Raw genomic sequence first — 19100 nt, forward strand, 5'->3', positions numbered from 1 at the left:
CCCTCAGATACCCACCCAAATGTCCCAAATATTCACAAAAAACCCCTCAAATACCCGTCTAAATATCTCAAATATCTACACAAGCCCCTCAGATATCCACCCAAATATCCCGAATATTCACCCAAATCTCTCATCTGAGTGTGGATCCATCCAGCCACACAAAAAAACCCCATCCAGCCCCAAAAATCGCCCCCCCCAGGGGTGCCAGGGTGGTGCCCAGGGCAAGATGAGGAGTTTTGACTTCATCAATGTCAAATCCTCAGAAATATCCCAAATGCCCTCACTAAACTCTCAAATACCCACCCAAATATCCCAAATATCCTCACAAAACTCTCAAATACCCACCCAAATATCCCAAATATCCACACAAACCCCTGAGATACCCACCCAAATGTCCCAAATATTCACAAAAACCCCTCAAATACCTGTCTAAATATCTCAAATATCTACACAAACCCCTCAGATATCCACCCAAATATCTCAAATATTCACCCAAATCTCCCATCTCAGCATGGATCCATCCATCCACACAAAAACCACATCCAGCCCCAAAAATCTCTCCTGAGGGTGCCAGGATGGTGCCCAGGGCAGGATGAAGAGTTTTGACTTCATCAATACACAGAAATATCCCAAATATCCACATAAAACCCTCAGATATCCACCTAAATATCCCAAATATCCACACAAACCCCCCAAATACCCTCCTAAATATCCCAAATATCCTCACAAAACTCTCAAATACCCACCTAAATATCCCAAATATCCTCAAAAACCCCTCAAATACCCACCTGAATATCCCAAATATCCTCAAAAAACCCTCAAATACCCACCCAAATGTTCCAAATATCCAAGAGAAACCCCTCAAATACCCACCTGAATATCCCAAATATCCTCACAAACCCCTCAAATACCCACCTAAATATCCCAATTATCCTCACAAAAATCTCAAATACCCACCTAAATATCCACACAAACCCCTCAGATACCCACCCAAATATCCCAAATATTCACAAAAACCTCTTAAATACCCACCCAAATCTCCCAAATATCCTCAAAAACCCCTCAAATACCCACCCAAATATCCCAAATATCCGCAAAACCCCTTCAGATATCCACCTAAATATCCCAAATATCCTCACAAAACTCTCAAATACCCACCTAAATATCCCAAATATCCACAAAGCCCCCTAAAATACCCACCTAAATATCCCAAATATCCTCACAAAACTCTCAAATACCCACCTAAATATCCCAAATATCCACAAAGCCCCCTAAAATACCCACCTAAATATCCCAAATATCCTCACAAAACTCTCAAATACCCACCCAAATATCCCAAATATCCGCAAAACCCCTTCAGATATCCACCTAAATATCCCAAATATCCTCACAAAACTCTCAAATACCCACCTAAATATCCCAAATATCCACACAAACCCCCCAAATACCCAACTAAATATCCCAATTATCCTCACAAAAATCTCAAATACCCACCTAAATATCCACACAAACCCCTCAGACACCCACCCAAATCTCCCAAATATCCTCAAAAACCCCTCAAATACCCACCTAAATATCCCAAATATCCACACAAAACCCTCAAATACCCACCCAAATATCCCGAATAGTCACCCAAATCTCCCGAATATTCACCCAAATCCCCCATCTGAGCGTGGCTCCATCCACCCGCACCCAAACCCCCATCCCAGGGAGGGGACCAGCCCGGCCCGTGTCACCCGGCCGGGTGTCACCCCCGCGGGTGGCACCGCGCCGTCCCCCCCGAGCCCTGCCCGGGATTTCGGGGTTCCCGGCGCGTGCCAGCCCCGCTGTGGCAGGGATGTGTGACACAGCGGTGTCACCCGCGCACAGCTGTCACCCGGGCCCCCCCGGGCCATTGTCCCGGCCGTGCCAGGAGCCGCCGGCACCGATCGCCGCCGCCCCTCCCGCCAGCCCGGGGCTGAGCGGGGACCGGAGAGGCGACACCGGCATCGCCCCGCGCGTCCGGCCCGGGGTCCCCGCCTGGCCCGGGGGCTCCGGAGCACCGGGACCCCCAGAATCCCGGGAGTGCAGCGGCTCCGAGAAGCTGCGGACGCCGGGAAGGCTCCGGAGTACCGGGAGCACCGGGAACACCGGGAACACCGGGAGCACCGGGAGCACCGGGTCCACCCACAAATCTCCGGCTCACGGGGACTCCGGGACCCCCGGGACCCCTCGGAAGGCTCCGAGCTCCGGGAGCGCCGGGAGTCTCCGGAACCCTCTGCACCCCGGAGTCACCGGGACCCCCGGGACCCCCGGGCATGTTCCGGCGGGACGAGCGGAGCCGCGCCACGGTGGCGCGGGGGTCAGCGCTGGACATGGAACTGCGCCGGGGCTGCTGCTGCCCCCCGGCCCCGGCCCCGCAGGTACGGGAGCACCGGGAGCCCCGGGAACACCGGGAGAGCACCGGCAGCACCGGGAGCCCGGGAACACCGGGAGCACCGGGAGCCCCGGGAGCACCGGGAGCCCTGGGAGCAGGAGATGCACCGGGAACACCGGGAGCCCCGGGAGCACCGGGAGCCCTGGGAGCAGGAGATGCACCGGGAACACCGGGAGCCCCGGGAGCACCGGGAGCCCTGGGAGCAGGAGATGCACCGGGAGCTCCGGGCGCCCTGGAGCACCGGGAGCCCCGGGAGCCCCGGGAGCAGCCCGGGCACGAAGGCACGGGGGCGGTCACGGCCGCTCCCTGCCCCCCGGGCCCCCCCAGCCCGGCCCGGCCCGTCCGGTCCCGCTGCCCCGGCCCAGCCGGGAATTCCGGTGGGATCCGGTACAGCGGGAAGCGCCCGCGCCCCCGGCAGCTGCCGGGGAGGGGGGAACTGGGAGGACCGGGAGGGACCGGGGGGACCGGAGGGTTGGGGCGTCCCGCACGTGGCGGTACCGGGCCCGTGGCACACGGGGAATTTGGGGGGTCCCGGTGCGTCTGGGGGGGTCCCGGTTCTCCCGGTACCCCCACAGCCGGGGGTCGCGGTGCACACTGGGGGGGTCTCCGTGGATTTTGAGGGGGGGTCGGTGCATCCTGGGGTGGACCCGGCGCGTTTTGAGGGCTCCTGGTGCGTTTGGGGGGTCGGGGTGCGTACGGGGGGGATCTCGGTCGTTCACCGCCAGCTTCACTCGGGGGGCTCCCGGTTCGCTTGGGGGGCCCCGGTTCTCTCGGGGGTGTCGGGGCGCGCTCTGAGGGCTCTCGCTGCCCTTGGGGACGGTCCCGGGGCGTTCCGGGGCATCCCGGTGCTCTCTGGGGAGCTCCCGGTGCATCCCTCGGGGCGGGGGTCCCAGCCCCCGGTACCGGCTCCCCACGGGGGCTCCTGTTGTCCCGGGGCGGTCCCGGTGCCCCCGGGGGGGTCTCGTTTCCCCCCAAGAAGCGCGGATTTCCCCCAGCAGGGGGCGCCCCCCGCCCATTCCCGGTGTCCCGGAGCCCCGCGGGGGGGGCGGGGGGGACACGGAGGCGGCTCCTGGGAGAAGGGAGGGAGGGAAAGAGGGAGAGAGGGAGGGGGGGACACGGGGAAAGGGGGACACGGGGCGGGACGTGGGGCGGGGGCGGCCGCCGCTTCCTGTGCGCGATCGCGGCGGAGCGGGAGCGGCCGGAGGTACCGGGAACGGGGGGCAGCGCTGTGCCGGGGTGGGGGGCACGGGGGAGGGGGGCTGGGGGCACGAGGGGTCCCGGTGTCCGACCCTTCCGGGGCTCCGTTCCCCGCCTCCCCCGCTCGGGACCCCGTGTGCTCCTCCCACGCCTCCCCCGCCCCCTCCTCCGGTGCCGTTCCCGGAGCCCCGGGCACGGTGTCCCCCCCTCCCCGCACCCCTTTTCCCGGCCCCGGCACCCCCCGGCTCTGCACCCTGAGCCCGCACCCCAAACCCTGGAACCGCTTCCCCTGCACCCCCGCACCCCCCATCCGCTCGCTGCACCCCAAATCCCACACCCCGTCTATTCCCCCGCGCCCTCTGCTGCCCCCCAAAACCCTGCCCTGCCCCCCTTTTCCCATCCCCACACTCCATCTTGTCTCCTGCACCCCATTTTATCCTCCTCTCGTGCCTTGCACCCCAAACCCTTCACCCCAAACCCTGCACCCCAAATCTTGCACCCCAAACCCTGCACCCCAAACCCTGCAACCCAAATCTCGCACCCCAAACCCTGCATTTCCTCCCTGCCCCTAATCCCCTCCCTGCACCCCAAACCCTGCATCCCATTCCTTCACCCCAAACCCTGCACCCCATTTCTGCACCCCAATCCCTGCACCCCAAACCCTGCACCCCAAACCCTGCATCCCCTTCTTGCCTCTAATCCCCTCCCTGCACCCCAAACCCTGCCCTATCATGTCCCCAAACCCTGCACCCCCATTTCTGCACCCCAAACCCCGCACCCCAATCCCTGAACCCCAATTCCTGCCCCTGATCCCCTCCCTGCACCCCAAACCCTGCACCCCCTCCCTTCACCCCTCATCCCATCCCTGTCCCCCCACCCTGCCCCCCTTTCCTGCCCCCTTACCCCCTCCCCTGCACCCCAAACCCTGCCCCCCATCTCTTCCCTCCCCGCCCCCCATTCCCCTCTCCCCTCACCCCAAATCTCCCCCTCTCGCCCCCCAAATTCCCGCCCCCCTCCCCTCCCCTCCCGCCGCCCCCGCTGCCCTTTCCCGCACAGTGCCCCCCTTGTTCCCTGCGAGGGGGCGGCCTTTCGGGGACGCCAAACAGCCTGGACGCCCCCCCAAATTCCAGAGAAGGACCCAAACACCCCCAAATTCCAGGGAGGGGCCCAAACACCCCCAAATTCCAGGGAGGTGCCCAAACACCCCCAAATCCCCGTTTTGGGGGCTCCACCAAAAGCCCATTTTCTCCCCATTTTCAGCCGCCTCGGTAGAGAGGGGGGGGTGGCCCCCGCTACGCCCCAGCGCTGGATGCGGCGGGACCCCCTCGGGGGGCTTTGGGGGAACCCCCCAAAATAGCTGGGGGGGTCCCGGGGGTCCCGATGGAGGTGGGGGGGGGCCGCCGGCTGCGGATCCTGGAGGATCTCAACATGCTCTACATCCGCCAGATCGCCGCCAGCATCCAGGTGGGAATTTTGGGGAGACCCCCCCCCCCCACCTCCCCAAATCCAAATCCGGGACCCCCGGGACCCCCCCGGAGCCCCCAGACCCCCGGTGCTCCCGGGAAGGTGGAATGGGCTCCTCATCCCAAAGGGGTTCACCCCTGGAGGAGCCCCCCAAAACCACAAGAGGGGCGATTTTGGGGGGGCTCCCGCTCCCCCCCCACCCCGGTTTGCAGCGGGGGGTTATTTATAGGTGATGACGTCACTGGAGGGGGGGGACAGGGGCGGGATCGGGATCGGGATCGGGATCGGGATGGAGGAGCAGGAGGTACCGGGAAGGACTTGGGGGGGGCTGAGGGTGGTCGGTGTGGGGGGAAATTTGGGGTTTTGGGGGCGCTCGTTGAATCTGGGGGGGTTTGTGGGGTGCGCCGTGGATCTGTGGGGTGCAGGATGGGTTTGGGGTGGTGTGGGAAATCTGTGGGGTGCATGGCATGGTTGTGGGGTGCGGGATGTGGTTTTGGGGTGCAGGATAAATCTGTGAGGTGCGCGATGTGGTTTTGGGGTGCAGGATAAATCTGTGGGGTGCGTGGTTCCCCTGGGGAGTGCTGGATGAGTTTTTGGGGTGCTCGCCCTGCCTTTGGGGTGCACGATGGATCTGTGGGGCACGAGGTGCCCTTGTGGGGTGCACGGTGTGTTTGTGGGGTGCATGGCTCCCCCGCGGGGTGCAGCAATAATTTCTGGGGTGCCTGGTAAACCTGTGGGGTGCACGATGGATCTGTGGGGTGCGTGATGTGTTTGTGGGGTGCACGTTCTGGTTTTGGGGTTTGTGGATTCCCCGTGGGGTGCAGGATGTGCCCATGGGGTTCCCGCTGAATCTGTGGGGTGCAGGGTGCGTTTGTGGGGGGCTGCAGGGTGGGGACCCCATCAGGGCAGGGCTGACACCCCCCGTGTGTGTGGTTGGGACCCCCAAAAACAATGTGGGGACCCTCTCTGTGTAGTGCTGGCACCCCCGGGGGGGGTTGGTGGGTCGGGGGGTGCCAGCCATGCCCCACATTTCCCCCAGACCCTCCCAAACCCCGAATGTGGGAGGAGCTGGAGCTTCTGTGGGTACAGGAGGGGTTTTGGGGTCCCCCCAAATGTGCCATTGCCAGGAGCTGGAGCTGGAGCGGGCTCTGGTGTTGTGGGCAGGGTTTTGGGGTCCCCCTGACCCCAAATGTGCCCATTCCCAGGAGCTGGAGCTGCAGTGTGTGTGCTGTGGGTGCAGAGGGGATTGGGGTCCCCCTGACCCCCCAAATGTTCCGTTGCTAGCAGCCAGAGCTGCAGTGGGCCCTGGAGTGGATGCTGTGGGTCTGGGAAGGGTTTTGGGGACTCTCTGACGCCCCAAATGTGCCCATTCCCAGAAGCTGGAGTTGTAGTGGGCTCTGGTGTTGTGGGAAGGGTTTTGGGGTCCCTCGACCCCCAAAAAGTGCCATTCCCAGGACCCAGAGCTGCTGTACGTGCAGAGGGAATCTGGGGTCCCCCTGACCCCAAATGTCCCTCCCCAGGAGCCAGAGCTGCAGTGGGCCCTGGAGCGGGTGCTATGTGTGTGGGAAGGGATTTGGGGTCCCCCTGACCCCGTAATGTTCCTGTCCCTAGGAGTCGGAGCTGCAGCGGGCCCTGAAGCGGGCCCTGAGGGTTCACAGGGGTTTTGGGGTCCCCCTGACCCCCATGTCCCTCCCCAGGAGCCGGAGCTGCAGCAGGCCCTGGAGCGGGTGCTGTGGTTGCAGAGGGATTTTAGGGTCCCCCTGATCCCCCAGTTGTGCCATTGCCAGGAGCTGGAGCTACAGTGTGTTTTGTGGGTTCAGAGGGATTTTGGGGTCCCCCTGACCCCCCATATCCCGTCCCCAGGAGCCGGAGCTGCAGCGGGCCCTGCAGCAGGCCCTGTAGCAATCACTGTATGTAAAATGTTTTGGGGTCCCCCTGACCCCCCAGTGTTCTGGTTCCCAGGAGCTGGAGCTGCAGCGGGCCCTGGAGCGGGCCCTGTGTGTATGTGAAGGGTTTTGGGGTCCCCCTGACCCCCATATCCCCTCGCCAGGAGCCAGAACTGCAGCGGGCCCTGGAGCGGGCCCTGTTGCAGTCACTGTGGGTTCACAGGGGTTTTGGGGTCCCCCTGACCCCCAGTGTTCCCCTCCCAGGAGCCGGAGCTGCAGTTGTCCCTGGAGTGGGCCCTGCGGGTGCGGGAGGGGTTTTGGGGTCCCTCTGACCCCCATGTCCCCGTTCCCAGGAGCTAGAGCTGCAGTGGGCCCTGTAGCAGTCACTGTGTGTATTGTGAAGGGTTTTGGGGTCCCCCTCACCCCCATATCCCGTCCCCAGGAGCCGGAGCTGCAGCGGGCCCTGCAGCAGGCCCTGTTGCAGTCACTGTGGGTTCACAGGGGTTTTGGGGTCCCCCTGACCCCCAAATGTCCCTGTCCCCAGGAGCCGGAGCTGCAGCGGGCCCCGTTGCAGTCACTGTGTGTATGTGAAGTGTTTTGGGGTCCCCCTGACCCCACAATGTCCCGTCCCCAGGAGCCGGAGCTGCAGCAGACCCTGGAGCGGGCCCTGTTGCAGTCACTCTGGGGTCAGAGGGGTTTTGGGGTCCCCCTGACCCCCAATGCTCCCCTCGCCAGGAGCCAGAGCTGCAGCAGGCCCTGGAGCGGGCCCTGCTGCTGTTACTGTGGGTTCACAGGGGTTTTGGGGTCCCCCTGACCCCCATGTCCCTCCCCAGGAGCCGGAGCTGCAGCGGGCCCTGGAGCGGGCCCTGTAGCAGTCACTGTGCGTATGTGAAATGTTTTGGGGTCCCCCTGACCCCCCAATGTCCCGTCCCCAGGAGCCGGAGCTGCAGCGGGCCCTGGAGCGGGCCCTGCGGGTGCGGGAGGGCGCGCGGCGGCTGCTCCCCGCCTGCAGCCGGCCCGAGCAGGCGCTGGAGACCACCAAGACCCTGGTGCTGTGCGACGCCAGGGTGGTCGCGGCCGGCGGCGAGCTGCAGCGGCGCCAGGAGGCCCGGCTGAGGGGGGCCCGGCGGTGAGGCACCCCGAAAATCGTCGCAGGGGGACTGGGTACCCCAAGGGATGCCCAGAGGTGGGGAGGGCAATATGTGGGACCCCTGAGGTGGAGTGGAGAACCCCACAGGGGCACCCTAAAAAGTGGGGAGGGTCCCCAAAGCTTAGGGGGGGGTTTGGGGACACTGTGGGGGGTGTGGCGGTGAGGGGCACACCAAAACCTGGGGTGGATGGGAGATCCTTTTGGGGGGATTGTTGCAGTGAGGGACACCCCAAAACCTGGCGAGACATGGGGTACGCGGCAGTAAGGGATACCCCAAAACCTGAGGGGGTTGTGGAGGACATGGCAGTGAGGGACACCCCAAAACCTGGGGGCAATATGGGGAACAGGGCAGTGAGGGACACCCCAAAACCTGGGGGGATATGGGGGATGCAGCAGTGAGGGACACCCCAAAACCTAGGGGGACACGGGGGATGTGGCAATGAGGGACACCCCAAAACCTGGGGTGGATGGAAGACCCTCTTTGGGGGGTTATGTCAGTGAGGGACACCCTAAAACTTGGGGGGACACAGGGGATGCAGCAGTGAGGGACACCCCAAAACCTCGGGGGGATATGAGGGACGTGGCAGTGAGGGACACCCCAAAACCCCAAAACCTGGGGGGGCATGGGGGACAGGGCGGTGAGGGACACCCCAAAACCCAGGGGTGGATGGGTGGGTGACCCTTTTGAGGGGGCTATGTCAGTGAGGGACACCCCGAAATTTGGGGGGAACAGGGAAATCCTGTGGGGCACACAGTGGGGGTGTGGTGGCAGGGGACACCCCAAACATGGCAGGGAGCACCCCAACACCTGGGGGGAGCTTTGGGGGCACCCCAAACGTGGCGGGGAGCACCCCAAAACCCGGGGGGAGCGTTGCTGACCCCTCCCATCCCCGCAGCCCCTCGGAGGGCGGGCCCGGGGCTGAGCGGGTGCCGTGCCGGGGCACCGTCTGCATCTCAGGTATGGGGGGTCCCGGGGGGGTTCTGGGGAGGGGGAACCCCATCCTCCGTGCCTGCCCCCCCCGCGGCACCATCTGCGTGTTGGGTGGGGGGTCTGGGGGCATCCCAGGGGGTCTCACCCCCCTCCTGCCCTCTCCTCCCCCCCAGATCTGCGCATCCCGCTGATGTGGAAGGACACGGAGTACTTCAGGAACAAGGGGGGTGAGTGTCGGGGTGCCGGGGGTGCCCCCGTGCCCTGCGGTGCCCCCCTGACCCCCCCGGTGCCCCCCAGAGCTGCACCGCTGTGCCGTGTTCCTGCTGCTGCAGGTGGGGGCCGAGATCCACGACACCCCCACGGTGCTGGTGGACAGGACCCTCACCGACATCTGCTTCGAGGGAGCCGTGCTCTTGTGAGGGGGGGCACGGGACCCCCGGCACCCCCTCACCCTCCCCGGGACCCTGGCACCCCCCTAAGGGACCCCTGATCACCTGCACGGGACCCCCGGGACCCTGGCACCCCCCCTGGGGGACCCCTGATCCCTTCCACGGGGCCCTTGGCACCCCCACAGCCTCCCCGGGACCCTGGCACCCCCCTAAGGGACCCCTGACCCTCCCATGGGACCCCCGTCACCCCCACAGCCTCCCCAGGACCCTGGCATCCCCTATGGGACCCCTGATCCCTCCCATGGGACCCCTGGCACCCCCACAGCCTCCCCGGGACCCTGGCACCCCCTTAAGGGACCCTGAAACTCCCTATGCAAGCCCTGAGGTTCTCTGTGGGACCCCCAGCACCCCCACACCCCCTAGGGAACCCTGGCACCCCTCTATGTGATCCTGACATCCCTATGGGACCCCCAGGACCCTGACACCCTCCTAGGGGACCCCTGACCCTCCCATGGGATCCCTGGCACCCCCACACCCTCTAGGGGACCCTGACATCCCCCTAGGGGACCTCTGACTCTCCCATGGGACCCCCAATACCCCCACACCCTTCCCTGGCACCCCCACACCCCCTATGGGACCCTGACACCCCCTGTGGGACCCTGGCACTCCCCATGGGACCCCTGAGCCCGTCTAGGGGACCCCCAACCACCCCCACATCCCCCCAGGGCCACTGCCACCCCTCATGGGACCCCTGATCCCTCCCGTGGGACCCCTGATCACCCCCAGACCTCCCAGGAACTCTGGCACCCCCCATGGGACCCTTGACACCCCCATATCCCCCCATGGGACCCCTTAGCCTTTCTATGGGACCCCCAATCACCCCCACACCCTTATGGAACCCTGACACCCCCTGTGGGACCCTGGCACCCCCCTTGACATCCCCATGGGACCCCTGAGCCTCTCTAGGGGACCCCCAACCACCCCAATACGCCCCCATGGGACCCCTGATCCCCCCAGAGACCCCTGATCACCCCCACACCCCTCTGTGGGACCCTGACACCCCCCAGGGCCACTGCCACCACCAACCCCCACTTGGGGACCCCTCCCCTCTCCTGTCCCTGCTCCAGGGGACCCCAAATCCCCCTCTGACCCCTTCTGGGGGTGACCCCTGCCCTACCCTCACCCTTCCCCGTCCCCGCTGTGTCCCCATAGCCCATGGGGTGTCCCCTGGCTGTCCCCGTGTCCCTGACCCCGCTGTGTCCCTGACCCCGCTGTGTCCCCATAGCCCATGGGGTGTCCCCTGGCTGTCCCCGTGTCCCTGACCCCCGCAGTGTCCCCATAGCCCATGGGATGTCCCCTGGGGGTGTCCCTGGGCTGTCCCCGTGTCCCTGACCCCCGCAGTGTCCCCATAGCCCGTGGGGTATCCCCTGGGGCTGTCCCCTGCAGTGTCCCCGTGTCCCTGACCCCGCGGTGTCCCTGTGTCCCCAGCTCGGAGGCGGGCCCCGACTTCGAGCTGCGGCTGGAGCTGTACAGCGCGGGGCTGCCCGGGGGGGCGCAGGGCAGCTCCCCCCGGCGCCTGGCCACCCGCCTGGGCAGCTCGCTGGGCCGCGCCGCGGGCCGCCGGGCACGGGCACACGCCGAGGGGACAGCGGGCAGCCCCCCGGGCACCGCCGCGCTGCTGCCGCCGCCCGGCGTGCCGTGAGTACCGCTGGGTGTCACTGGGTGTCACCTGTGTGTCACTGTGTGTCACCTGTGTCACTGTGTGCCCCCTGTGTCGCTGTGTGTCAACTGTGTACCACTGTGTGCCTCTGTGTGTCACTGTGTCACTGCGTGTGTCACTGTGTGTCACTGCGTGCCACCTGTGTGACCCTGTGTTCTCCCTGTGTGCCACTGTGTGTCGTATGTGTGTTACCCGTGTGTCACCTGTGCCCTCTGTGTCACTGTGTGCCCCCCTGTGGGCCCCATGTCCCCCTGTGTCCCCGCCATGTCCCCCCTGTGCTCCCAGACCCCCGCATCCTTCCCAACCCCCCAACGTCCCCACGGTGTCCCCGTGACCCCCCAGTGTCCTCAGTGTCCCTGGTGTCCCCAGTGTCCCTGTCCCCGGTGTCCCCAGTGTCCATGTCCCGTCGCAGGTGTCCCCGGTTCCAGCTGCTGGCACACACCGTGCTCTCCCTGTCCCTGTCCTGTCCCAGGTGTCCCCAGTGTCCCCGGTGTCCCTGTCCCATCCAGGTGTGCCAGTGTCCCTGATGTCCCTGTCCTGTCCCAGGTGTCACCGGTTCCAGCTGCTGGCACACACCGTGCTGTCCCTGTCCCCAGTGTCCCTGTCCTGTCCCCGGTGTCCCCAGTGTCCCTGTCCCATCCAGGTGTCCCTGGTTCTAGCTGCTGGCACACACTGTGCTGTCCCTGTCCTGTCCTCAGTGTCCTCAGTGTCCCTGTCCTGTCCCAGGTGTCCCCAGTGTCCCCTGTCCCCAGTGTCCCTGTCCTGTCCCAGGTGTCCCCAGTGTCCCCAGTGTCCCCAGTGTCCCTGTCCCATCCAGGTGTCCCCGGTTCCAGCTGCTGGCACACACCGTGCTGTCCCTGTCCCCAGTGTCCCCAGTGTCCCTGTCCCATCCAGGTGTCCCCGGTTCCAGCTGCTGGCACACACCGTGCTGTCCCTGTCCCCAGTGTCCCCAGTGTCCCTGTCCCATCCAGGTGTCCCCGGTTCCAGCTGCTGGCACACACCGTGCTGTCCCTGGCCCAGGTGCACGACGGGTTCCGCACCCACGACCTCGTCATCGCTGCCGACGGTCAGTGGGGCCGGGGCACCCCAAAATGCCCAAAGCACCCCAAACAGCCCATAAACACCCCAAAATATCCCATAAACACCCCATAAACACCTCAAAACAGCCCGGGGCACCCCCAAACAGCCCGGGCACTCCAAAACACCCTATAAACACCCCATAAACCCCCCCTGGCACCCCATAACACCCCAAAACTCCCCACACACCCCATGGCACCCTCAAACAGGGCAATGGGACCGGAACAGATGGGGAGAAGTCGGGGGTCTGGGATTTTGGGGTCTGGGATTTGGGGGGTCTGGGATTTTGGGGTCTGGGACTTGAGGATCTGGGATTTTGGGGGTCTGGGATTTTGGGGTCTGGGATTTGAGGATCCGGGATTTGAGGATCCGGGATTTTGGGGGTCTGAGATTTGGGGATCCGGGATTTTGGGGGTCTGGGATTTTTGGGTCTGGGATTTGGGCATCCGGGATTTAGGGTCCGGGATTTGGGAGGTCCAGGATTTTGGGGGGTCTGGGATTTGGGAGGTCTGAGATTTTGGGGTATGGGATTTAGGGGTCTGGGATTTGGGGGTCTGGGATTTTGGGTCCTGCAGGGGTGAGGATGGATTTGGGGTCTCAGTCCATGGGGGACGGGGAGGTCTGGGGGTCCTGGCACGAGGAGGGGCGGGGTCTGGGATCCTTTTGGGGTTTGGGGGTCCCTCTGAACCCCCAAGAGCCTCGTGTGCGCCCAGAGCAGAGCAGAACAGAGCAGAGCCCTGCCGGGGGGTTTGGGGTGAGTGTGGGGGTCCCTCCATGTCCCCCCGTGTCCCCGTGTCCCCCCAGAGCAGAGCCCCTGCTGGGTGCCCCTCTATGGCCGCATGTGTTGTCGCCTGGCGGCCCGGCCCCGCTGCATGGACACCCCCGCGGCGACGGGGACACTGCGGCTGCAGGTCAGGGACACCGGGGATGGCACCGGGGGGACACCGGGGATGGCACCGGGGGGACACCGGGAGTGGGAGGGAGGGGTGGGATGGAGGGGGGGGATCAGGACTGGATGGAAGGTGGGATCGGGAATGGATGGAGGGGGGGATCAGGGATGGATGGAGGGTGGGATCAGGGATGGATGGAGGGTGGGATCAGGAATGGATGGAGGGTGGGATCAGGGATGGATGGAGGGTGGGATCAGGAATGGATGGAGGGGGGGATCAGGAATGGATGGAGGGTGGGATCAGGGATGGATGGAGGGTGGGATCAGGGATGGATGGAGGGTGGGATTGGGAATGGATGGAGGGGGGATTGGGAATGGATGGAGGGTAGGATCAGGACTGGATGGAAGGTGGGATCGGGAATGGATGGAGGGGGGGATCAGGGATGGATGGAGGGTGGGATCAGGGATGGATGGAGGGTGGCACCGGGAATGGATGGAGGGTGGGATCAGGAATGGATGGAGGGGGGGATTGGGAATGGATGGAGGGTGGGATCAGGAATGGATGGAGGGTGGGATCAGGAATGGATGGAGGGTGGGATCAGGGATGGATGGAGGGTGGGATCAGGAATGGATGGAGGGTGGGATCAGGGATGGATGGAGGGTGGGATCAGGAATGGATGGAGGGGGGGATCAGGAATGGATGGAGGGTGGGATCAGGGATGGATGGAGGGTAGGATCAGGGATGGATGGAGGGTGGGATTGGGAATGGATGGAGGGGGGATTGGGAATGGATGGAGGGTAGGATCAGGACTGGATGGAAGGTGGGATCGGGAATGGATGGAGGGGGGGATCAGGGATGGATGGAGGGTGGGATCAGGGATGGATGGAGGGTGGCACCGGGAATGGATGGAGGGTGGGATCAGGAATGGATGGAGGGGGGGATTGGGAATGGATGGAGGGTGGGATCAGGAATGGATGGAGGGTGGGATCAGGAATGGATGGAGGGTGGGATCGGGAATGGATGGAGGGGGGGATCAGGAATGGATGGAGGGATGGGATCAGGATGGATGGAGGGTGGCACCGGGAATGGATGGAGGGTGGGATCAGGAATGGATGGAGGGTGGGATCAGGGATGGATGGAGGGTGGGATCAGGAATGGGATGGATGGAGGGGGGGATCAGGGATGGATGGAGGGTGGGATCAGGGATGGATGGAGGGGGGGATTGGGAATGGATGGAGGGTGGGATCAGGAATGGATGGAGGGGGGGATCGGGAATGGATGGAGGGTGGGATTGGGAATGGATGGAGGGGGGGATCGGGAATGGATGGAGGGTGGGATCAGGATGGATGGAGGGTGGGATCAGGAATGGGATGGATGGAGGGTGGGATCAGGGATGGATGGAGGGTGGCACCGGGAATGGATGGAGGGGGGGATTGGGAATGGATGGAGGGGGGGATCAGGAATGGATGGAGGGGGGGATCAGGAATGGATGGAAGGTGGGATCGGGAATGGATGGAGGGGGGGATCAGGAATGGATGGAGGGTGGGATCAGGAATGGGATGGATGGAGGGTGGGATCAGGGATGGATGGAGGGGGGGATTGGGAATGGATGGAGGGGGGGATCAGGAATGGATGGAGGGTGGGATCAGGAATGGGATGGATGGAGGGTGGGATCAGGGATGGATGGAGGGTGGGATTGGGAATGGATGGAGGGGGGGATCAGGGATGGATGGAGGGTGGGATTGGGAATGGATGGAGGGGGGGATCAGGGATGGATGGAGGGTGGGATCAGGGATGGATGGAGGGTGGGATCAGGAATAGATGGAGGGTGGGATCAGGATGAATGGAGGTGTGGGATCGGCAATGGATGGAGGGTGGGATCGGGAATGGATGGAGGGTGGGATCAGGATGGATGAAGGGTGGGATCAGGAATGGATGGAGGGTGGGATCAGGAATGGAATGGATGGGGGGTGGGATCAGGGATGGATGAAGGGTGGGATCAGGAATGGAATGGATGGAGGGTGGGATCAGGGATGGATGGAGGGTGGGATCAGGGATGGATGAAGGGTGGGATCAGGAATGGGATGGATGGAGGGATGAGATCAGGAATGGATGGAGGGTGGGATCAGGGATGGATGGAGGGTGGGATCAGGAATGGATGGAGGGTGGGATCAGGGATGGATGGAGGGTGGGATCAGGGATGGATGGAGGGTGGGATCAGGAATGGATGGAGGGGGGATCAGGGATGGATGGAGGGTGGGATCGGGAATGGATGGAGGGGGGATCAGGAATGGATGGAGGGTGGGATCGGGAATGGATGGAGGGATGGGATTTATTAACACTGCCAATATAAAGGGACACTGCGACTGCAGGGGAGGGAGTGGGATAAACAGGATATGGGGAATAATGGGATAGAGGAGAATAATGGGATAGAGGGATAGAATATAGGGAAATGGGATATAGGGATGGGATAGAAAAATGGGATAGAGAGATAGTATATAGGGAAGTGGGATATAGGGAAATGGGATATAGGGATGGGATGGAGAAATGGGATGGAGGAAGGGGATACAGGGATGGGATATAGGGATGGGGTAGAGAAATAAGATGGGATGTAGCAATGGGATGTAGGAATGGGATGAGCTGCATAAACACCCCCACGATAACAGGGACTGCAGATGCAAGTGAGGGAATGGGGTAGAGGGAATGGGATTGGGATTGGGACAGAGGGAATGGGATTGGGAATGGGATTGGGAATGGGATAGAGGGATGGGATGTACACACCCCTGTGCCTGGGACCAGGGCAGGGACAGGGATGGGGCAGGATGGGGACAGAGTGAAGGACAGGAGCAAGGACAGCAATGGGGATGAACAGGGATGGAGATGGGGACACAGATAACAGGGATGGCTGGAGAAATGGGGACAGGGACAAGGATGAGAACAGGACAGGGACAAACTGGGCATGGGATGGGTCAGGCAGAGGAGTGGGATGGGGACAGTGACATGGATGGGGACAGACACAAGGGGAAGGACAGAGATGGGATGGGACAAAAACAGGGACTGGGATGGGAATGGGGACAGGGATGGGGGCAGGATGGGGACAAGGATGGGTGGTGACACGAACCCTCCAGTAGGTCTGGACTGGGAGGGTGGAGCTGGGTGTGCTGGGCATGGGGGACACTGGTGCTGTGCTGTCACCCGTGGGTGCTGTGGTGCCACCCATGGGTGCTGAGGCTCCGGGGGTCTGGGCCAGGCTCCGGGGGCCGAGGGGGCCGGGCGGGGCCCCCCTGTTCTGCGTCCTGCAGGGCCCTGGGCTGCTCTGCTACGGCAGCGCCGGCCAGGCTGAGGCAGGGCAGGAGCCCACCCTGACCATCGCTGTCACCAAGGTACACAGGGGACACGGGGGACACAGGGGACACGGGGGGCTGCCGGGCTCGGGGGGCACGGGCAGTGTGGGGGCTCTGGGGTTGTGGGGGATGGAGGGGACATGGGGGCGTGGTGGGCGTGGGGAGAAAGGGAGGTGGGGGGCTGGGGGGGGTTGAGGTTTGTGGGGCGTTCTGGGGGCTGTGGGGAGCTCTGGGGCGTTCTGGGGTCTGTGGAGTGTTTTGGGGTCTCTGGGGTCTATAGGGGCTGTGGGGACTTTGGGGGCTGTGGGGTCTCTGGGGAGCTCTCTGGGGGTCCCTGGGTCTCTCTGGGGGTCCCTGGGGTCCCCGGGCTCCCGTGGCCGCCCCCAGCCCTGCCGGTGCCGCAGGACACGCGGGTGCGGGCGCTGGAGGGGGGGTCCCGCGGGCAGCCCCCCGGGGTGGCCGTCACCAACCGGCTGGGCGGGGAGGAGGTGACACACGCGCTGCTGGCCGAGAGCCCCGCCGAGGCACAGCGCTGGCTGCAGGCCTTCGGGCAGCACCTCTGCGACCTGGGTGAGCCGGGACCCCCGGGACCCCCCCCGACCCGCGGGAGCCCCGAGACCCCTGGGGGACCCTGCCCGGGGGGACCCTGCCCTGAGGGACCCCCGGGATCCCCCCCAGAGATGTGGGAGCCCCTCCACCCCTGGGGGACCCTGTCCTGTGGGACCCTCCGTGCTGGTGGGACCCTGTCCCAGTGTTGTTAAAGGACCCCAAATCCAGTGGGACCCCCTGATCCCTGTGGGACCCCCACCCTGGCAGGACCCCCGACCATCCCTGTGGGATCCCATCACCCCAGGACCCCCAGCCCAGTGGGACCCCAGAGAAACGGGGACAAGGACAAGGATGAGAACAGCACAGGGACAGACATGGGGACAGTGACATGGGTGGGGACAAGAATGGGGCAGCACAGAGATGGGAAGGGACAGGAACAAAACCCCCAGACCACCCCTGTGGGATCCCAGCATCCCCAACCCAGAGACCCCACACCTGAGAGCGCCCCCATTCCTGTGAGACCCCCACCCCGGGCTGAGACCCCATCCAAGGGACCCCCACCCCAGGCTGACCCTGTCCAAGGGACCCCCACCCCAGGCTGACCCCATACAGTGGGACCCCCACCCCAGGCTGACCCTGTCCAAGGGACCCCCACCCCAGTGAGACCCCAGACCTGAGAGCGCCCCCATTCCTGTGAGACCCCCACCCCAGGCTGACCCCGTCCAAGGGACCCCGACCCCGGGCTGACCCTCTCCCCCTGCAGCCCCCTCCCCATCCCGGATGCCCTGGCTCCGGGGGTCTGTGTCCCACGCCGCGCTGTCCCCGTGTCCCCAGCCCAGTGGAAGCAGTGCTGTGAGGAGCTGATGCGGATCGAGGAGCCCCCCCCGCGCCGCCCCCCGGCCCCGCTGCCCCCCCAGGGCTCTCTGTACCACCAGACGGGTGAGCGGGGCCGGGGGGGGGCTCTGGGGGGGGGGGCTGTGCTCTGTGTCCCCCTCTCTGCTCTCTGCTCGCCCCCTAACGCCGCTCTTCTCGCTGTCCCCCCTCTCTGTGCCCCCCCTCTGTCCCCCCCTTTCTTTCCTGCCGCTCTGCCCCCCCCTCCCGCGCCCCCCAGCCCCGCCGGGCCCCCCCGGGCCCCCCCCGGGCGAGGGGCTGCTGCTGCAGGAGAATGTCTCAGCCGAGATCCGGGCTCTGCTCAGCTCCTACTACAGCGACAGGTGACGGGGGGGACACGGGGGGACCCCCAGGCAGCCCCCCCCGCGCTGCCACAGCACCCCCAGCACGGCCGTGGGGACGGGGGGGCACCCAAGGGACCCCCAAACTCCCCCACCGCCTGCCAGGGGAATCCAGGGGGGGTTGTGGGGATGTTTGGGGGGGGGGTCTGGGGCTGCCCGTGCCCCCCCGCACCCCGTGACCCCCCCGGCCCGTTTTGCCCGCAGCTATTGACCCCTCGGATGACATCGCGGCCGTCACCGACATCCTGGCGGGGCACGGGGGGGCTCCCCGCGGCCCCGCGCCCCCCCCGTGGCTCTCGCTCTTCGAGGGGCCCCCCCTGCGCAGCCCCAGCCCCCCCCGCCGCCGCACCCTGTCCCTGGACGCCCGGCTCGGCACCCTCAAAGGCCGGGGGGGCCCCCCAAAGCCCCCCCAGTCCAGCTCCTCCAGCAGCGGCAGCAGCAGCCCGGGGCCCCCCCGGCGCGACCCCCCCAGAGCCCTCCAGTCCCGGGTGTGACCCCCGGGGAGAAAAGGGGGGATGGACCCCCCCCAAGGGGGGTTGTGGGGGTGGGGGGGCTCCCTGCTTCTGTTTTTGGGGAGAAACTGGAATTTGTGCCCTCCCCGTGCTGGGGGGGCTCAGGGCTAAACTCCAAAAAGGGGGGGGGGGGTTTCCTCCCCCCCCACAAAGGTGGGTGCTGGGGACCCCCCCCCACCGCAGGGTGGGTGCTCAGGGTCTAACCCGGGGTGGGGGGGGGACACAGAGCCCCCCCAGCTCTGCTTTCCCTCACCTCTAACCCGGGGGGGACACAGCTCCCCCCCCCAATTAATAATATTCACTAATAATTTGCATTAAAATTTATTTAACAGCTGCTGTGTGT

General features: G+C 64.6%; 2 protein-coding genes across 2 annotated transcripts in view; both read left to right on the forward strand.

Annotated features, from left to right (window-relative positions):
• The window catches only part of VPS16 (VPS16 core subunit of CORVET and HOPS complexes), a 9701-nt gene extending 7740 nt beyond the window's left edge, over positions 1-1961 (forward strand). The window contains exon 8 of the mRNA XM_064419276.1: positions 1913-1961. Within this exon, the coding sequence (XP_064275346.1) occupies positions 1913-1961 (49 nt within the window). The remainder of the gene's footprint in view (positions 1-1912) is intronic.
• On the forward strand, positions 1953-19088 carry RTKN (rhotekin). Its single transcript, XM_064419278.1, has 12 exons — positions 1953-2402; positions 7899-8092; positions 9010-9071; positions 9218-9271; positions 9342-9459; positions 10922-11131; positions 12125-12219; positions 13035-13141; positions 16351-16503; positions 16869-17034; positions 17848-17952; positions 18450-19088. The coding sequence occupies exons 1-12, from the start codon at positions 2298-2300 to the stop codon at positions 18737-18739; spliced, it is 1659 nt and encodes a 552-aa protein (XP_064275348.1). The 5' UTR covers positions 1953-2297; the 3' UTR covers positions 18740-19088.
• The last annotated feature ends 12 nt before the right edge of the window (positions 19089-19100 follow it).

Source organism: Passer domesticus, chromosome 4 (assembly GCF_036417665.1).
Source record: "Passer domesticus isolate bPasDom1 chromosome 4, bPasDom1.hap1, whole genome shotgun sequence".
NCBI classification, from domain to species: Eukaryota; Metazoa; Chordata; class Aves; order Passeriformes; family Passeridae; genus Passer; species Passer domesticus.